We start from the raw sequence: 20,698 nt of genomic DNA, 5'->3' as shown, positions 1-20,698 counted from the left end.
TGCAACAACAAATCCCATCAATATGTACACTTATAATTCACTAATAAAAAAATGTGAGACTAGGGCTGGGGTTATGGCTCAGTGGTAGAGAGCTTGCCTAGCATGTGTGAGGCACTGGGTTCTATCTTCAGCACCACATAAAAATAAATGAATAAAATAAAGTTCCATCAACATCTAAAAAAAGTTTTTAAAAATGTGGGAAAAAAAAAGAAAAGTTCAAACAACCATTATTATCTCTCAAGTCTATAATTCAGAGATCAGAAATTAGAATGGGTGCTTTTGGTCAGAATATCAAACCAAATCAGGATGTCAGTATCATTGAGTTTCTATCTGGAGACTCTGGGGGAAATCTGTTCCCAAGCTCATTCTTTCTTTTTTTTTTTTTATTGGTTGTTCTTACAAAGCTCTTGACATATCATATTTCATACATTAGATTCAAGTGGGTTATGAACTCCCAATTTTACCCCAAATGCAGATTGCAGAATCACGTCGGATACACATCTACAATTTTACATAATGCCCTATTAGTAATTGTTGTATTCTGCCACCTTTCCTATCCCCTACTATGCCCCCTCCCCTTCCCTCACATGTTCTCTCTCTACCCTATCTATTGTAATTCATTTCTCTCCTTGTTTATTTTCCCATTCCCCTCACAACCTCTTACATGTAATTTTGCATAGCAATGAGGGTCTCCCTTCATTTCCATGCAATTTCCCTTTTCTCTCCCTTTCCCTCCCATCTCATGTCTCTGTTTAATGTTAATCTTTTCTTCCTGCTCTTCCTCCTTGCTCTGTTCATAGTTGTTCTCATTATATCAAAGAAGACATTTGGTATTTGTTTTTTAGGGATTGGCTAGCTTCACTAAGCATAATCTGTTCTAGTGCCATCCATTTCCCTGCAAATTACATGATTTTGTCATTTTTAAGTGCTGCGTAATATTCCATGGTGTATAAATGCCACATTTTTTTTATCCATTCATCTATTGAAGGGAATATGGGTTGGTTCCACAGTCTAGCTATTGTGAATTGTGCTGCTATGAACATGGATGTGGCAGTATCCCTGTAGCATGCTCTTTTAAGGTCTTCAGGGAATAGTCCGAGAAGGGCAATAGCAGGGTCAAATGGTGGTTCCATTCCCAGCTTCCCCAGGAATCTCCATACTGCTTTCCAAATTGGCTGCACCAATTTGCAGTCCCACCAGCAATGTACAAGTGTACCCTTTTCCCCACATCCTTGCCAGCACTTGTTGTTGTTTGACTTCATAGTGGCTGCCAATCTTACTGGAGTGAGATGGTATCTTAGGGTGGTTTTGATTTGCATTTCTCTGACTGCTAGAGATGTGAGCATTTTTTCATGTACTTGTTGATTGATTGTATATCCTCCTCTGAGAAGTGTCTGTTCAGGTCCTTGGCCCATTTGTTGATTGGGTTATTCATTATCTTACTGTCTAATTTTTTGAGTTCTTTGTATACTCTGGATATTAGGGCTCTATCTGAAGTGTGAAGAGTAAAAATTTGTTCCCAGGATGTAGGCTCCCTATTTACCTCTCTTATTGTTTCTCTTGCTGAGAAAAAACTTTTTAGTTTAAGTAAGTCCCATTTGTTGATTCTTGTTATTAACTCTTGTGCTATGGGTGTCCTATTAAGGAATTTGGAGCCCGACCCCACAATATGTAGATTGGAGCCAACTTTTTCTTCTATCAGACGCAGAGTCTCTGATTTGATATCAAGCTCCTTGATCCATTTTGAGTTAACTTTTGTGCATGGCGAGAGAAAGGGATTCAGTTTCATTTTGTTGCATATGGATTTCCAGTTTTCCCAACACCATTTGTTGAAGATGCTATCCTTCCTCCATTGCATGCTTTTAGCCCCTTTATCAAATATAAGATAGTTGTAACTTTGTGGATTAGTCTCTGTGTCCTCTATTCTATACCATTGGTCCACCCGCCTGTTTTGGTACCAGTACCATGCTGTTTTTGTCACTATTGCTCTGTAATATAGTTTGAAATCTGGTATCGCTATACCGCCTGATTCACACTTCCTGCTTAGAATTGCTTTTGCTATTCTGGGTCTTTTATTTTTCCATACGAATTTCATGATTGCTTTATCTATTTCTACAAGAAATGCCATTGGGATTTTGATTGGCATTGCATTAAACCTATAGAGAACTTTTGGTAATATCGCCATTTTGATAATGTTAGTTCTGCCTATCCATGAACAGGGTATATTTTTCCACCTTCTAAGATCTTCTTCTACTTCTCTCTTTAGGGTTCTGTAGTTTTCATTGTATAAATCTTTCACCTCTTTTGTTAGGTTGATTCCCAAGTATTTTATTTTTTTTGAGGATAATGTGAATGGAGTGTTTTTCCTCATTTCTGTTTCAGAAGTTTTGTCGCTGATATGCAGAAATGCCTTTGATTTATGTGTGTTGATTTTATATCCTGCCACTTTGCTGAATTCATTTATTAGGTCTAGGTAATCTTAATTTTTAATTGTGATAAACCACATTACATAAAATTTATTCTCTTAACCGTTTTAAAGTATAGAGTTCAAAAATATTAGCCATTATTTACATTATTGTGCAACCAATCTCAAGAAATTTCATCTTGCAAAAGTGAAATTCTATACCCATTAAGCAACAACTCCTGATACATTCTCCTTCACCCACTAGTAACCACAGTTCTACTTCCAATTTTTACAAACTTGACTACTATAGATATCTCAAAAATGAAAAAAACACTGTATTTTTCTTTTGTGACTGGCTTATTTCACCTATTTCATTTAGCAGAATGTCTTTCATGGACATCTGTGTTACCTCCACATTTTGGCTATCATGAATAATGCTACTATGAATATGTGTGTACAAACATCTCTTCAAAACTCTACTTTCAGTTCTTCTGGCTACATATATAGCAGTGGAATTGCTAAGATTATATGGTAATTCTATTTTTAATTTTCCTATTTAATTTTTAATTGTCCACAATAGGGCTTTATTTTTGTCATATCTTTGCTCCATGTGGAATTTATTTGGGAGAAATTAGTAAAAACAATATAATTTTGTTATGGATGGCAAGTTGGACAGAAACTACCTTTCATTTGTTAGAAGTCTTCCTCTGTGTTCCTCAATAAGGTGTTTTAAAGACTTTATATATATATACACACACACATACATTTAACATATATATATATATATATACACACACACACACACACACACTATATATATATATATATATATTAGAATTCGATGACATTTCTCATAGGAAAAAAAAATCCCCAAATTTATATGGAACTACAAAAGACCATGAGTAGTCAAAGCAATCTCGAGAAAGAATAACAAAATGGAGGCATCACATTTGTTGATTTCAAACTATATTACAAAACTAAAGTGATAAAACAGTATGGTACCAGCATAAAACAGATGTATGGACCAATAAGCAGAATTGAGAGGCCAAAAATAACCCCACACATATACATTCAACTAATATTTGACAAGAGCATCAAGAACACATCATGGGGAAAGAACAGTCTGTTCAACAAATAGTGCTGGAAAAACTGGATATCAACATGCAAAAAATGAAATCTTATACCACTCATAAAAAATTAATTCAAAATGAATTAAGAAGCCAGGCAGGGTGGCACACACCTGTAATCTCAGCAACTTGGGAAGTTGATGCAAGAGGATTAAGAGTTCAAAGCCAGCCTCAGCAATTTAGTGAGGCCCTTAGCAACCCAGCAAGACCCTATCTCTAAATAAAATACAAAAAAGCTCTGGGGATGTGGCTCAGTGGTTGAGCACCCCTTGGTTCAATCACCCATACCACCCCCCACCACCACCAAAAAACAAAAAACTTAAGGACTTAAACATAAAATCAGAAACTTTGAAACTCCTAGAAGAAAACACAAGGAAAAAATTCCCTGACACTGGTCTTGGAAATAATTTTTTGTATATGACACTCAAAGCATAAAGCAACAAAAGCAAAAATAAACAAGTGGGAATACATCAAACTAAAAAGATTCTGGACAACAAAGAAAACAACAAAATGAAAAAACAACCTATGAAATGGAAGAAAATATTTGCAAATCATATGCCTGATAAGGAGTCGTCATCCAAAATAAGGTATTCATACAACTCAATAGCAAAAATAATCTGATTTTAAAATGGTACTTAAATAAACATTTTCCTAAAAAATAGGAAATTAAAAATAGAACTATCATAAGATGCAGAAGCCAATTTCTGCATAAATATCTGAAAGAAATGAAATCAGTATCTTGAAGAGGTATTTGCATCCCCATATTTATTGCAGCATTATTTTTAAAAACCCAGACATGGAAAAAATCTAAGTGTCGACTGATAGATGAATGGATAAAAAAGTTTATATATATATATATGAAACAATCATATGTGTGTATATATTATAAAGGTGTGTGTGTGTAGCAAATATGTCTCATTTATTTTATAGCTGCCCATAGTATATAACCTTATCCATAGCCTTCAATAAATGATGGCTGAATTGAGTTCAAGCTATAAAATTGTTACAAAATTGAAAGAGAAAAATTACCATTTAATATTTCTTTAAAATACTTTCTAGTTATAGATGAATACAATATCTCTATCTATTTTTATGTATTGCTGAGGATCGAACCCAGTGACTTGCAGTGCAAGGCAAGCGCTCTACCGCCGAGCTACAGCCCCAGCCTCACCATTTGATAATATCAACAGTGAATGTTTACTGTGTCAGATATTGTGATAAGCATTTTATATATGCTAGCATTTGATTCCCAAAGAATCTTCGGTTCCATCCATTTTATAGATGAGTGCCGGCAGTCTGGCTGGGCACAAAATCATGAGCCACTCAAGCAGGAACAAACTTTATTTTTGAAACTGCCGCCAATGCCCCATACGCTCCTGGGAAGATTGCCCACCAACCCATGCACTGTTCTCCTGTAACCCAACAGGAAGTCCCTCCTCCGGAATTCCCTCCTACCGCACTTCCCCAACCAATGGGAACTCTCCATGAGTCCCGTAGCAGGCCGAGGTGGACAGCAGGAGTCCAATATCCATATGAATGCAGATCTTAACATAATCAAATCATCTCAATGGTTTGCTGGCTCACCTTTCAACCAAAAATGCCATGCATCATATTACTTGGCTGTGGTTCTTAGCAGATGAGGAAACAGAGGCTCAAATTTTATTAAGTAACTAGATCAAGGTCACATAGTTGCATCTTTCTGACCAAAAAAAAAAAAACCTACCCCTGAAATTCTAAACTATGCATCAGTGATTCTCAAATGTTAATGTGCATAAAATCACCAGGATGTTTGTTTGAACATATTCCTGAACCTCATTCCCCACGATTCTGATTCAACAGTTCTGGGATAAAGCCCAGATATCTCTAATAATCCTTCAGGTAATATAGATGTTAATCCATCAACCACATATTGAATAACAATGCACAATTCTATAGATTCCACTACCTTCCTTTTTTAAAACTATTTTTTTTTTTAGTTGTAGTTGAACACAATATCTTTATTTTTATGTGGTGTGAGGATGGAACTCAGGACCTCACATGTACTGGGTGAATGCTCTACCCCTGAGTCACAACCCCAGCCCCGCCCCCCACTACCTTCCTCTTTTGAGCTATATGATAAACACTGTGGTAGGTACTCCTTTAAAAATCACTTTTGTTGGAAATCAACATTGCTCATTGTAAAGAAGTATAAGCAATGCATATAAAGAAAAAAAAATCACCCTGTGTCAATTCAAACATGCTATTTTATACAATGCTGGATACTTATTAGGTTATACCAACAAAGGTTGCTACAAGGAAACAGGAAGGCTGGAGGAGAAAAATGGAATATGCTCTTTCTGTTCTTCTCAATGGCCTGGCTTCATTTCTACTCACCTGTGGTGGTAGTTTGTTCCCAGCACATCAATTTCAATAGTTAAATACTATTTGCAGTATTTCCAACACTTACAGAAACAGCTTTATGTGCTTTTTAAGAGACACCAGCACTAGGTATCTGAGTCCTAAGCCAGCAGGGCCTCTCCTACAAGCCCAAGACATTAAACTCAGAAATCTGAGTTTAAACTCCATGAGCCCACCCACCTTAGTTTTATGTATTTAAATAATTTCAACATCTTTTCCTTTGTCTCATAACCTTAGGGATGTAACTGTTTCCCACAGTTGCTATGTCCATAACTTTAATATCCTATTTTTGGCACTTCAATATGTGTTAACAATAATTTATATTAAATTCTTTGTTAAAGAAAATGGTGTGGGGTTTGTCTCCTGACCAGATTCTGATTGACATACATCCCACCAGACTTGATTATTACTATTAACACCATTCCAGGCATCTAGCTTGTTATCTATTTTCCCTTTTGTATAGATAGATGGGTATACTATTTTACAAAAATATGATACTACTTTTTTAAATAAAAGCATTAAAACTTTAACTTTATTAGAATTTAATAAAACTAAAAGAAATTAATTAAACTGAAGAATATGCTAAATGTTTCTTCACCCAGAGAAATTTTCTAAAATAATCCTCTAAGGTGAAGAAAAGACATCATGTAAAACATTATGTTGGGCTGGGGTTGTAGCTCAATGGCAGAGCACTTGCCTAGCATGAGTGAGGCACTGGGTTTGATCTTTAACACCACATAAACAAATAAAATAAAGGCATTCTGTACATCCACCACTACAAAAAAAATTCACTCACTGCTTTTAAAGCTAAGGATAATGTAATCTCACATATGATCCTATACGTTGTCCCTATTTAAGAGGGTATTTTTCATTCTAGATTCAATTATTTATTTCAGGTATTCTTTGATTACTATTTTGTTGAGAGCTCTACTTCAGGGGCACCACTTCTCATTATGCTACAAATTTTTAGTTCCATGTCTATTAGCTAGCTATTCTGACTTTACTGTGTCTCTTTCATCTGCACTTAATATGATTATCTGAATTTTTTCTACCCTGAAACCCTCTCTATTCTGTCCCTTATTTCTAATTTATTTATTTACATATTTTCTTTGGAGAAATGTCTATTAAAATCCTTTGGCCATTTTCTAACTGAAAGATTGTTTATTTGATTTTGTTACTTTCTAAGAATTCTTTATGCATTCTAAATATTAGACCCTGAACAGAAAAATGATTTGCAAAGATGCCTACCATGCATGGGGCCCTGAGTTCAATTCCCAGAAATTTAATAATAATAATAATAATAATAATAATAATAATAAAGTTTGTGAATATTTTCTCCCATTTTGTGGGTTGCCTTTTTACTTTGATAGTATTCTTTGACATGTACAATTTTTAAATTTTGATGAAGTCCAATTTATCTATTTTTTTCTTTGGCTACTTGAGTGAAACAAGGTTTATCTACTTCTAAGATACTAGCCTGCCTCAAAATCTTTTGCTATACTAAGTCTTCCTTTACAGACCACAGAAACAAAAATGGACACTCATGGTTTAAACTAAAAGAACTTTTATGATTTAATTCTATTTCAATGTGGCAATACCATCTAGGTAGATGATAAAGAACTGACAGTGAAATCCAGTTCATTCCTTCAGGTCATTCATTTATTCAAATCAGATTTAACCAAATGTAATTCAAACATATATATTCAGTAGCCATATAAAATAAATTGATAATTAGAGGCTAATATTTTGTATGCAGTTTTCCATAAATGACACACTGAACAGACATATGTGTTGCTCTTTAATGTGAATGCCTATATATTCTGATAGGCATCGTATGGAAAGAGTATTAGCAAGTCTTCAGAGGTCAAAGAATAAAGCAGTTATATAAACAAACGTGCCAAACTTCAAAAAACTATTTTTCTTAACATCTGTCAGGGATATTCCATTTTAATGAGTAGAAAAAGGTAATTCCTAAAGATAAAAACAACTATTAATAAATTAGTCTCGGCTGGTTGGTGTGGTCTTTGTGAGATTCCACCATGGCATACTGTGGCCAAGGCTAGAAGGTCCAGAAGGTGCAGCCCATTAACCTTATCTTCAGATACTTACAAAACAGATCCTGGATTCAGGTGTAGCTCTATGAGCTAGAAAATATGCAGATAGAGGGCTGTATTATTGGTTTCGATGAATACATGAACCTTATATTAGATGATGCAGAAGAGATTCATTCTAAGACAAAGTCAAGAAAACAGCTGGGTTGGATCATGCTAAAAGGAGATAATATTACTCTGCTACAAAGTGTCTCCAACTAGAAATGATCAATGAAGTGAGAAATTACAGAGAAAGCTACAATATTTTTTTAATTTAGGTGTCCTCTGCTGGGAATATAGTTCTAAAATATTTGTTCATATTGTTTTGATGACCCTTATATTATTACCAGATGAAAATAAATGCTGTGGGACTCTTTTTATTAAAAAAATTTGAATTGTTTCTTCCTAATTCAGTGGTAAAGACCTTTTACACAGTACCATTATTAGCTGTTGGTATTTATTTTAAAGTTTCTAAAGGGTTAGCAGTTGCTCAGGGCATTCGCTTTTCTCAGAGCATGAACCTATATATTCTTGAGTAATCGATCTGACAGGCAATATTCCAATATTCCGTGGCAGAGAAAATGAGGGTTTACAAAAATAAATGAGTAGTGCACTAAAAAAATTTTTATAAATAAATTAGTCTCCAGGATATCTGAATTATCATTCACAGTATAATTATAATTTTATAATTAAAATTATAAAGACTAGTGAATAACTATAATTTTATAATTAAAATGCTGTAATTTAATAATGGACAAAAGGTACTTTTGCATGTGTGTGTGGTATGGGATTGAATCCAGGGCCTCATGCATGCAGAGCAAACACTATACCACTGCTACATCCCCAACCCCCAAAATGCACTCTTAATGGTGTTAGAGTCTGTAAACAAGTCAGGATGGCACCTGGCATTTTGCCAGGGGGAGTGGTTTGTGAGGTAGTGCCATCGAGCTATTAAGTGTGGAGATTTCTTATTGGTTGACTGCTGTATCTAGTTTATGTTAATTAAGATAAGCTGTGTGGAATGTATAAATACCCCTCCGGTCCTACAATAAACAGCTCCTACTCCTGCCATATCAATGTACACAAGTTGTTCCTCACCCCCCCACCCCCCCACCCCCCGTTATTTTGCTGCAGCCAGACTGTGGCAAATGAAATTTACCATCTATGCTTACTTTCCAAAAATCAAAGAATTGCTTGTAAATACTACATGCAAAATTCTGACATTTAAAATCATTTCAGGGGCTAGGGCTGTGGTTCAGCCGTAGCATACTTGTCTAGCATGTGTAAGGCACTGGGTTTGATTCTCAGCTCACATACAAATAAAAATAAATAAAGGTCTATCAACAACTAAAAAATAAAAATTTTAAAAAATAGTTTAAAATCATTTCAATAAACTCATTACTTTCAAGTAACTCATGAATAAAAACACCTAAAATTCTCTTTTGAAACTGGAGTTTTGTCTGGGCACCATGGCACAGCCTGTAATCCCAGCGATTTGGGAGGCTAAGGCAAGAGGATTGAGAGTTCCAAGCCAGCCTCAGCAAAAGAGAGGCACTAAGCAACTCAGTGAGACCCTATCTTTAAATAAAATACAAAAAATAATACTGGGGATGTGGCTCAGTGGTCAAGTGCTCCTGAGTTCAATATTTACTTTAGGTCTTTTAGTTCAATATTTTCTTTAGGTCTTTTATTTATTTTAAGTATTCATCTTTTAATCTCACTTTTTATACTAATGGTCTGGTTTATCATATTGACTACACAAGCAGAATGTTTTTCCTCAAAATTCATATGTTGAAGGCTTAACCCCAATGTCATGCTATTTAGAGGTAGGACCTTTTGAGAGGTAATTAGGTTTCGATTATGCCATGAGGATGGCACAGTAGCCATGAGTATGTCTGATGGAATTAGTAGCCCTATAAGATGAGAGCACTCTCTCTCCATACACACACAGCCTCCCCCCACCTCCACACACATACAGAGGAAAGGCCATATGAGAAAGCAGCAGTCTATAATCAAAAAGAGGTCCTCAGGAACTCAATCTAATGTCACCTTAATTTTAGACTTCCCAGGTACCAGAACTGTGAAAAATAAATATCTATGGTTTAAGTCACTAGCCTATGGTATTTGCTATAGTAGTCTAAGTTAAGACACTTATAAGTAACAACATTATTTTAGAAATACTTTATAAATATTATAGAATTTCTTCATTATTCCAAATCAGCTTAGCTTAATTATGTATTTTATGTCGATTAAATACACTAACCATGCAAAATGCCTGGCACACAGTACACTCAAACATTAGTCCTTATTTTGATTTCCTTGAGACTCAACAATACCAAAACCTCACTCACTATAGTTGCATAGCATTTAAATCCTACTAAAATATCTAATATCCAGAAATATCAACATACGTGTTGGATACTCAAATATCAGTTTTTCATTATTGCACACAAATCTGAAATCTGATGTCAGTTTATTCTATCATTTACTATGGGCACAGACATCTTATCTAACAGCTTTATCTTCATCTGAAACATGTACTTTTCTAATGTTAATCTCTATAATGGAATGTAGGAGCGGGGATTGTGGCTCAGCGGCAGAGCGCTCGCCTAGCACAGGCAGTACCAGGGTTCGGTCCTCAGCACCACATAAAAATAAAGGCATTGTGTTGTGTCCATCTACACCTAAAAAATAAATATTATATATATATATACACACACACACACATATATATAATGGAATGTAAACATTATAAATCAACCTGTGAAAACGATATTATACAAATTTCAGCAAGCATTTGGCAAAATGGCCATATGTAACTAAAATCAAAGTGCCACTAATTTCTTTTAAAATGCATGGTAGTAAAAACAAAACAATAAAATAAAACAAAATGCTTGGTAATATCTACTATGTGATACCCAGAATCTAGATCAATCTAGGCATGTAATATTAAATTCAGAAACCCCTAAACATCAGTGAGTAAAGGTTTCAAATACTTATGGTTCCTGTGCTGTTTTCCCCAAAGTAATATTGCTGAGTAATATGGGGTTTAAGGTTGCTTACACAGGTAAAGTTTAGGAGGATGGGTACTCATGTGTGTTAGTATTAATACCTTTGATAATAAATTTCTATTAAATAAAACCTCATTTTATTACAAGATTAGCCTACTTCTTAGACAAAAAAAATATCTTCATAAATCATGGGAAACAAAGCTGCAGTACTCACACATATTCAATATTTGTCTTTTCCTGCAAAATTGTGAAATCTTGAGGTTTCTGTTAAATTTTTTTTCACTGTTTTCTTCCTAAAAGGAAGGAAAAACTAATTTCTAGTCTCTTCATGTCCACCCTAATCAAAATAAAAATCTGCTATAGGTCACTTATACTTATTGACTAATTAATTAAATATATCTAAAAAATGGATGTTGGTCACATTAGTGAAAGTGTCTTTTAGACCATTATGTGTAATTTTAATGAAACACTGAAAACTTACAATGTACCAAACAATATTCTAATTCTCATTTAATCCTTCAGACAGCTCCACAAAATAAGAACCATTATTCTCATTTTGTAGCTGAGGAAACTGACACAGAGAAGTTAAGGACCAAGGATCACATATCTTTAAAAAAAAAAAAAATGCAATAACTTTGGCAGTCAGGCTCAGAGTCAAAATACTGTACTATTCCTCATTATTGCAACTAGACCTGAAATCATTCTTGACCATGCTTTAAGACTAACCTTGATGGTAAAGGTGGTTTAGACCCATGGTTGTCTGGAATAAAAGTGAGTGAATTTTATCATCATCCCAAGAAGTAAGTTCTCTCTACCATTGGAAAAAACAAACCTTTTTGTTAATGTTCATCAAATTAGATTTCAGAAACATTTGTTGATCTTCTAAATGTATGAAAGAAATCCTCCCTGTAAGGATCTCATAGGATATAATAATTTTCCTTTCTTTTTTTTTTTTTTTTGAAACTCTTAACTTTAATATGATAAATACTATAAGATAAGCATAGGATATTGAGGGAACACAAGGCCTGCCTGCCTGCCTGTCCTCATCTTAAGGAAGAGTTTAGAGAAGACATTCTGGGAGGATTCACCTGAGCTAAAGTTTTAAAATGAATACCTTATCAAAAGTGGGGTAAAAAAAAGAGGGCACACTTAACAGAAGGAGTGCAAAGACAGTTTTAAAGGCAAGACAGACCATGACAACATCTAGAAAGGAAGTATGAATATTCCGGGAATAAAGCATAGGAGCCAAGGACAGCATTTCATGGAATGTGAAGAATGAAGAACTAAATAGTAGGCCTAGGCCAAATAAAAAATGGCCAATATGAGAAAGCTGGAGTTTTATCCTCAAAGTAATGAGGAACCACTGAATAATTTTACAAAGGAGTAAGATGACTGAATTGTGGTTTTAGAGTACTATGGCAATGAAACATAGTAGTTAAGATCTCAGGCCCTAGGATTTGAGTTCTTCACCACTTACTAGCTGGGCAAACTTGAATATGTTACCAAAGCACGTGTTATTTAATCTCTCTGATAATCAATTCATTTAATGTAAAGCTAGAATGTTAATAACATCTAATTCATATGATTACTAAGAAAATTAAGGCAGGTGATCCATTTAAACCACTTAGAAAAGTACGTGGTAAGTACTTAGCAGATGATAGTTATTTATCATTAGAAGTGACAATGTGGATGGATTAAGAGGGAAAAAAGAAGAGGCCAGGAAACTAGGAAGAGGGTTACTATAAGAATCAAAAAGAGGGGCTGGGATTGTGGCTCAATGGTAAAGCACTCATCTTGCACGTTCAAGGTCATGGGTTCCATCCTTAGCACCACATAAAAATAAATAAATAAAATAAAGGTATTGTGTTCAACTACCATGAAAAAAAAATCAAAGAGATAAGAGAAAAAAAAACCTAAAGATTGACTATGGAAAGGTCAAGAAAGCAGTGGGCTTAAAACATTAAGGAGACAGATATTCTAGGACTTTGAGACAGTGTTGGGGAATGAGTTTAGACCACTCGACAAATGATAGTCATGTTCATTGGCAGGAGATACTGGAGACAGTATACTGGTCATCTCAGAGTTAGATACCTTTTGTTCAACATGTTAAAAGAAAAATTCATTTATGTATCCCTCATAAATCCACTCCTATCTACTCTTCCCTTGTATCTGTGACACTATTTTCTTGTGATTTTGCTCCTACGTCTCAGACAACTCCTTTTTCATTCTGCTTTTCAGGGTCTTCATTTCCCTTTTGTTGGATAGATGTTAGTATTTCCAAAGTTCATGGTTTTGATTGTTTTCTCACTTTTCACTGTCTCCTGGGTGAGCTCATGTGCTCCCAAGACATTAATTAGTATTTACCTGTTTACTGATGACTTCCAGATTTCTATTTCTGGCCTCAGTTCCAAACCTCAGTATATCCATTGCGTACACTGGAATATCCCAGAGGGATATCAATTCTAAGTGTTTAAAACAAACTCACTTTCCTGATAATCTGCTCACCCTTTCCATGAACCAACTTTAAAAACAAAAATAAAAACTAAACCTTTCCTTCGACTTTCTCTCACTAGCTCTTCCTCCCTGATTCTGTGACTACATAAATTATTTTCCATCTAAGCTTAATCCAAATCCTCCATAGACTCATCCCATTAAGACTTTATACTAAAGTCTAATTTTAGTACTTTTATGACATTTCTGTTAAAATCCCATTCTAAACTACATCCTTATCTCTCCTGTTATTTCTAACTCCAGTTAAAAGCATTCCATATGAGATGAAATGCTCTCAAACTCCTTCTGCATCTCTAAATTTCTGTTTCTTTCTCTATTCTTTTTCTTTAAGACCAATCCTCCATAAGTATCCTTGATGCTAACCTTACCCTTCTCTAAGCTTTAGAGACCCAGTTTATGAAAATAGGATCCTTGTCAGTCTCATCCCAAACTACTGGAACAGTGAGTGCCTAGCACATGATAGGTATTAGAAAATATGTACTGAAAGCTTCACTAATTAATGAGTAATCCTTTCTGCTACCTTTTCAGTTTTTCCCTCTCCTTCCACATTATCTACAAATAGTTTTAAATTTTTTCCCCCAATGGAGAAAAAAAGAAGAAGCCAGGAAACTAGAAAAAAAAACACTCCTAGAAACTTTCTTTTGACTCTTTTCAAACTATTTGTTACATCTTTCTACTACACATCTTTTTAGCCACATCTATATCATTTAATTTTGGGCATATTAATCATCAATGCTTTATACTGTGGTTTTCTACCAAAAGTGCCTTCTCAAAATCCCCAGGGACCATTTCTCATTCCTTTTCATCCTTTTTAAAAAACATTTATTTTTTAGTTGTAATTGGACACAATACCTTTATTTATTTATTTTCATGTGGTGCTGAGGATCAAACTCAGTGCCTCACACATGCTAGGCAAGTGCTCTACCAATGAGCCACAACCCCAGCCCCATCTTTTTTTTTTTTAATATTTTTAGTTGTTTATGGACATAATACCTTTATTTATTTATTTTTATATGGTGCTAGGATCCAACCCAGTGTCTCAAACATACTAGGCAAGCACTCTACCTCTGAGCAACCCCTTCCTTCTACATCACTTAATACAAAAGAACACAAACCATATCTAAAACTTTTCTCTAGGAGGTTTTTCTTGACTGCCTTATAGATAGTAATTATATTTTAAGGAAATAAAGGAACATATAATAACCTAACACTCAAAGTTTCTATTTGTGTCTTTTAACTTTTCTCCATTGGAAAAACAAAAAACAAAAAACAAAACTTAAAACAATTTGTAAGGGGGCTGGGGCTGTAGCTCAGTGGTAGAGTGCTTGCCTAGCACGTGTGAGGCACTGGCTTCGATCCTCAGCACAACATATAAATAAATAAATAAAGGTATTGTGTTCATGTATGATTAAATAAAATATTTTTTAAAAGGACAAAAAAAATCACTTGTAGGGCTGGGGCTCAGTAGTAGAGTGCTCACCTAGCACGTGCAAGGCCCTGGGTTCGATCCTTAGCACCACATAAAATAAATAAATAAAATAAAGATGATATTGTGTCCAACTAAAAAAATAAATATTTAAAAAAAAAACCACTTGTAGATTTACAGAAAAAATCCAATGTAGAAGGAGTAGGGGAAACTGAAAAGGTAACAGAAAGGATAATTCATTCAGCAATGAAGAATTCAGTATGTTTTCTAATGCCTACCATGTGTTAGGCATTTATTCCACAGTGTCAAGTGTCCTGTACTAAGTTGATCATTTCTTGAGGATAGGTGTCAACTCTTCTTTTTAATTTTGGTACTGGGGATTGAACCCTGGGATGCTTTGCTACTAAGCTATATCCCCAGCCATTTTTGGTTTTTATTTGAAGCAGGGTCTTGATAAGTTGCTAATACTGGCCTTGAACATGTGATCCTCCTGCCTCAGCCTCCCGAGTCACTAGGATTACAGGCATATACCACCACACCTGGCTGTGTCATAGTCTTCTTAATGTATTTCCACAATCTGGCACTGTGACTACTTAATAAATACATGCTGAATAAAGAAATGAATAATGCCTACACATCAATATCTAAAAGAGTTCTAAGAATACTACAGAATGGGAATGTTTATTTAAAAATAAGGATTACAGGTGACATTCTAAGGGAAAAGGGCAAGCTTTTGCAGTTTGAGGGGCTGTGGACAATTAGAATGCAACATAAAGATATTACTGAATTAATTAATGTACTTACTTCTCCATTAATTAATCTGACATTTACTACTGCCAAGGCAACTAAAAAGATAATTAAGATATAGTATGTCTTTATGGAATTATCTTGTAATTAAGAGCTCAGAGTTAAAGGGTGGTAAGCACTGGGGGGAAATATAAGACATTGTGTCACTAAATTGTGATTCAGACTCTAATGTTATAACATCAGGAAAAGTTTGGAAAACTGCATATCAACTTTTTCTGGTCCACCCTCCTTCACAATTAGGTCCACAAACCAGTTTTCAAACTTTTGCATATATAAGGATCACCTGGGAATCTCATTAAAGATGCAAGGAAACTTTCCTTGATATCTTGATTCTGTGGATCTAGGATTTTACAGTTACTAAGTACAACAGGTGAATATGATACTTTTAGTTTAGGGAGCATATTATGATAAAGTCCTCAATCATTAATGTTGTCATAATTGGGTCAAATCTGAGTTCCACCTAAAATATTACTCTTTAAATAATTAATTTAAATTGAAATATGTATATGCATAAGCAAGGCGTTTCAAGGGTTTTTTGTTTGTTTGTTTGTTTTTGGTAATACACATGAAATAAAGAACCATTTAAAAAGATCTGTCTGGGCTGGGGATGTGGCTCAAGCGGTAGCACGCTTGGCTGGCATGCTCGAGGCCCTGGGTTCTATCCTGAGCACCACATAAAAATAAAATAAAGATGTTGTGTCCACTGAAAACTAAAAAATAAATATTAAAAAATTCTCTTTCTCTCTTTAAAAAAAAAGATCTGTTTATATACATCAGTGGGTGAGAAGAAGTTTGAGAAGTACTGCTCAAGAGTTTATGCTCTATAAACACAACTTGCATATGCAGTTAATGATGCAAATAACAAAAAGTTCCAGGGCAGTGAAGTTCAACAGAACTGTGTTTCAGAATATTCTGGTACATTTTGTGGATTATGAAATAACCTACAAAATATCTCTTAAACTGTTGATTATTAGAAAATGACTTATAAAAACCCTCTCCATGAAACAAAAATTGACTTTAAAAAAAAGTGTTTTGTCTTTTATTCTGGTACTTAACTCTCAGAATATTCTTGATCTGACACCTGAGTCAAATCCCAACAGGTAAGGCATGAGACTTAAAAGCAGCAGTTGGTACAAAATGATGATATATCTGTGCTCTTGACCCACAATAAAATACTCATCCATTTTATTTAGAATTAAATTTGATTTAAGACTGATAATTAAATTCAAAGGTATAAACTTCATAGCTCTTTTCCTTAAACTTCAAAGCAATTTATAATAGTAGGCAAAATAATACAGCAAAAATCTCAGGAGAAATATTGTAGCTCAGAAATGACTACTTTTTAAGAGCTTTGGCAACTTATTTATTTATTTATTTTGGTACTGGGAATTGAACTCAGGGCCCTTAACCACCAAGATCCATTCCAGCTGTTTATTTTGAGACAGAGTTCACTAAGTTGCTGAGGCTGGCTTTGAACTTGTGATCCTACTGCCTCGGCCTCCTGTGCTGCTGGAATTATAGGCATGCAACACTGCATCTGGCTTTGGCAACTCTTAACTACAAACAGAAGGATGAAATATTTCACCAAATGAAAGGCTGTGATATTAAGCCTTTAAAAACAATACTCTAAATTATGTTTTTTTAATATTTATTTTTTAGTTTTCAATGGACACAACATCTTTATTTTATTTTTATGTGGTGCTGAGGATCGAACCCAGCGCCCCGAGCATGCCAGGTGAGCATGCTACGGCTTGAGCCATATCCCTAGCCCCTTGTTTTTTTTTAATGGCTGAGAAAATCAGTTCTACCTAAAGACCCATGAGTGGATGTCTTGGAGATCACATCGTCAGTGAGTCTCACACCAGTTCTATGTATGTTTAATCTACAGTTGCACTCTATAAAAAGATCAATGAATGACTGTAGTTCTTGATCTCTGTATTACCTTAGTCAAATTAAATTTACCTTATTACTTACTGATTTATAAAGCAATTTACCCTTTTTTTGGATGAAAGGATTATTTCAATAGCCTAACTAATCTCCCCGCTTTAGCACTTGTTCTCCACAGTCTATTTTCTGTAAAATCACGAGAGAAGCCCTATTAAAAATGTCAGATTGCTCTTCTGCACAAAACTGTCCAGTCCCTATCAGAGTAAAAGCCTGTTTTAAATGGTTCACAAGGCTTTCCAATACACAATAATCCCATCCCTTTGCCCATCTCATACAACTCTTCACTTGCTAACTTCACTACAGTTATAACAGCTTCTTTGCTGTTGCTTGAATACTGCCTAGGTATATTTCAGACCCAGAGTCTTTGCATTTGCTGTTCCTTTTGCTGAGAGTGCTTTTCTCACAGTTATCACAAGGATCTACTATACAATTTCCTTTAGGTCTTGGGTCAAACAAATATCACCTTCCCACATAAACCCTTCTTCCTCACCCATACTTTCTATCCTTTTTCTGTTTTTTTTTTTTTTTTGGTATGTTTGTTGGTTTTAGTTTTGTTTTTACCATTTGACATTCTATCCTTTTTGTTTACCAAGTGTTTAACTCACAAGAGTGTGAACACCTTCTGGGTGAAGATCATCTATATTTTTTTTTTATTCAGCACCAAGAACAATATCTAGTAGATGTTCAATAAATATTTGCTTAACGAACAAACATTACTCAGATTTGGAGACTTTCAGTCTGAACCCTATTGAGAGCTGGGCATAAGAGCTGGAAAAGTATTCACAAATTTCCAATTGGTATTTGGCGTTTGTGAACTTGCATGCAGCATCTTTTGTCTAATACCTGGTTCTGATTTTTCTTAGTAAGACGGCAGTACAACTCTTAACTAGTTTGCAAGAAAGAGGAAACCCTATCATACCTAATTAGATGATTGTTCATAAAGCAATAAAGAAAACGCCTTGTGAATTTATATAGTTTCTTCTCTTAATCTTAAGGAAAACAAAAATGAGTATCTGTTGCCTTGGGAAGGGGACAGGAGGGGTGAAGGGCTGGGAGGGACGCGAAAGCCTGAAGACCTTCTAGAGTCAACTCTCCTGCAATCCAACTTACTTTTATGGGGGGGGTGGGCATCCTTCGAGGTCTCTGCCAGGGGTGCCTCTTTCTCACCCTCTGAGGTGCCTATTGTGCTGAGTGTTAAGGATGAGGTGAGGCGGGAGAGGAGAGGGTATGAAGGGATGCTGAGTGCGGCTCCAACTGCCTCCCAACACAAAGTCGCTAGGCGAGGGCTCGGCGCGAGTGTCTACGGGCGAGCGGGCGCCGGGGCCGCGCGTCTCGGACCGCAGCTCGGCCCTGGGGCGCGGGCGGGACGCGGGCTGCGCGGAGTTAGGCCCGGACCGAGCCCCGTGGCCTCCCGGCTGCCGGGCACGCGGCCCCGCGCACCGCACTCACCCCGGCCCCCCCAGTCCGGCGCCCTTCTCGGTTACCTCGAACTCTCTTCAGCGAAATAGGATCCTTCTCCTGTTCTGCTGACATTACAGACCGCCAAGCATGACTCCCCCCCAGGCCGCGGGAATTCGGTCTCTTTGATGCGGCGAAGGCGGCTCCTCCTCCTCGCGGGGCCGCTGCGGCTGTGAGGCGAGCCTCGGCGCCCAGACGCAGCCGAGGGCGGCGGGGACGCGGGCCGACTTTGCAAAGTTTGGGAGGAGGACGAGGCCTCGGGGCGGCGGGGCAGCGTGCGGGGACTCCCCCGGTTCAGTGGCAGCGGCCGAGAGCGCGGCCTGGGGACGGCCCCCAGCCCAGGGCCGGCATGTGCGAGGACGAAGCCGCCGCCACCGCCGATGCCACCTCCCACTCCTTCTTCTTCGCCGCCGCCGCCTCGGGAGCCGCTGACAGGGGAGGCAGGAGGCGGGCGGCGCGGCCCTGGCGGCGCACTCACAGCGCCCTCTGAGGAGGAGGTCTGCGCTCTCGCCGCTCCCGAGTCGCAGACACAAAAGCCCCCAGCCTGGAGCCGCCTGCAAAACCCGCTCCGGGGCGGGCGAGGGACGTGGCGCGGCCCCGCGGCTTCCCCGCCCTGCGCTCCCAGCCCCGCGCGGGGACGGGCTTCGGGGGGGGGGGCGGGGGCCGCTGCCTCGTCCCGCGGCGCCTCCCGCCGCCGCCGCCGCCGCCGCCTCGCGCTCCGCCTCGGCCCAGCCCCCACGGCCCGCGCGCGCCTCTCACTCCGCGCCGGGGCTCGCGGGCCCGCGGCCCTGGCAGCCCGGGCGGGCAGCGCGCGCCGAGGGGCCGCCCCGCCCCGCGCCCCGCGCTCCCTCGCCGGCCGCCGGGCCCAAGGACGCCCGGCGCAGCGACCAGCGCGCCCGACCGAGCTTCGGGGAGGAAGTGGCATCTCCCAACTTCTTCGGAAGCCACAGCAGGCATCTTGGCCTCGCAGCCAGGGATATGAAAGAGGAACGTACGAGGCGAGAAAACTTTGTAAGCGGGAGCTGTAGAGTTCTCGGCGGGCATGTGGAAGCCCAGATTCCCCGACTCGGTGTCCGTGGTCTGGACACCTGTTTCTGCAGTGCCCCAACCTGATGTTTTAACGACTTACCTTCTCCAGAAACAGCGACGTGGGGTAGAAGCGATGCGCCGCCTGGACCCCACGTAGACGTTAAATATTAGGAGGAGTCTCGGTGACATTGTAGGTTAGATTTGACCACAGGTCCACATTCGTCGTTTGGGCTCTGTGACCTGAGACGATTCAGGGAACATCTCTGGATCTCAGTTTTCTAATCTATGAAAGGCAGTGAGGCTTCATCTCCAAGGTCCCTTTTAGCTGTGACATTCTTGATATACTTTCATGAAACAGGTCCCTGTTTCTTTGTTTTCTAGTTAACCTACTAAAGAGAATTTGTAGGTGTAGATTCTAATCTCCAGTCAGGTAAAACACGGTTTATTTTGATGTCAAAGTAACTGAAAAGGGCTTATTAAGCATGTGAGAA

The 20,698-nt window shown here is 37.7% G+C and overlaps 1 protein-coding gene and 1 pseudogene across 1 annotated transcript in view; one reads left to right on the top strand and one right to left on the bottom strand.

Annotated features, from left to right (window-relative positions):
- Pygo1 (pygopus family PHD finger 1) overlaps positions 1-19,396 on the bottom strand; it is a 37,446-nt gene extending 18,050 nt beyond the window's left edge. The window contains exon 1 of the mRNA XM_005316597.4: positions 19,205-19,396. Coding sequence (XP_005316654.1) covers positions 19,205-19,253 — 49 coding nt within the window. The 5' untranslated portion in view covers positions 19,254-19,396. The remainder of the gene's footprint in view (positions 1-19,204) is intronic.
- Positions 7,968-8,283, top strand: LOC106144882 (small nuclear ribonucleoprotein E pseudogene; annotated as a pseudogene).
- Positions 19,397-20,698: the final 1,302 nt, after the last annotated feature.

The sequence above is a fragment of the Ictidomys tridecemlineatus genome, chromosome 5 (genome assembly GCF_052094955.1).
Source record: "Ictidomys tridecemlineatus isolate mIctTri1 chromosome 5, mIctTri1.hap1, whole genome shotgun sequence".
Classification (NCBI taxonomy): domain Eukaryota; kingdom Metazoa; phylum Chordata; class Mammalia; order Rodentia; family Sciuridae; genus Ictidomys; species Ictidomys tridecemlineatus.
The sequence above is the reverse complement of the archived record's forward strand: the minus strand, read 5'-3'. Positions and strand labels throughout refer to the sequence as shown.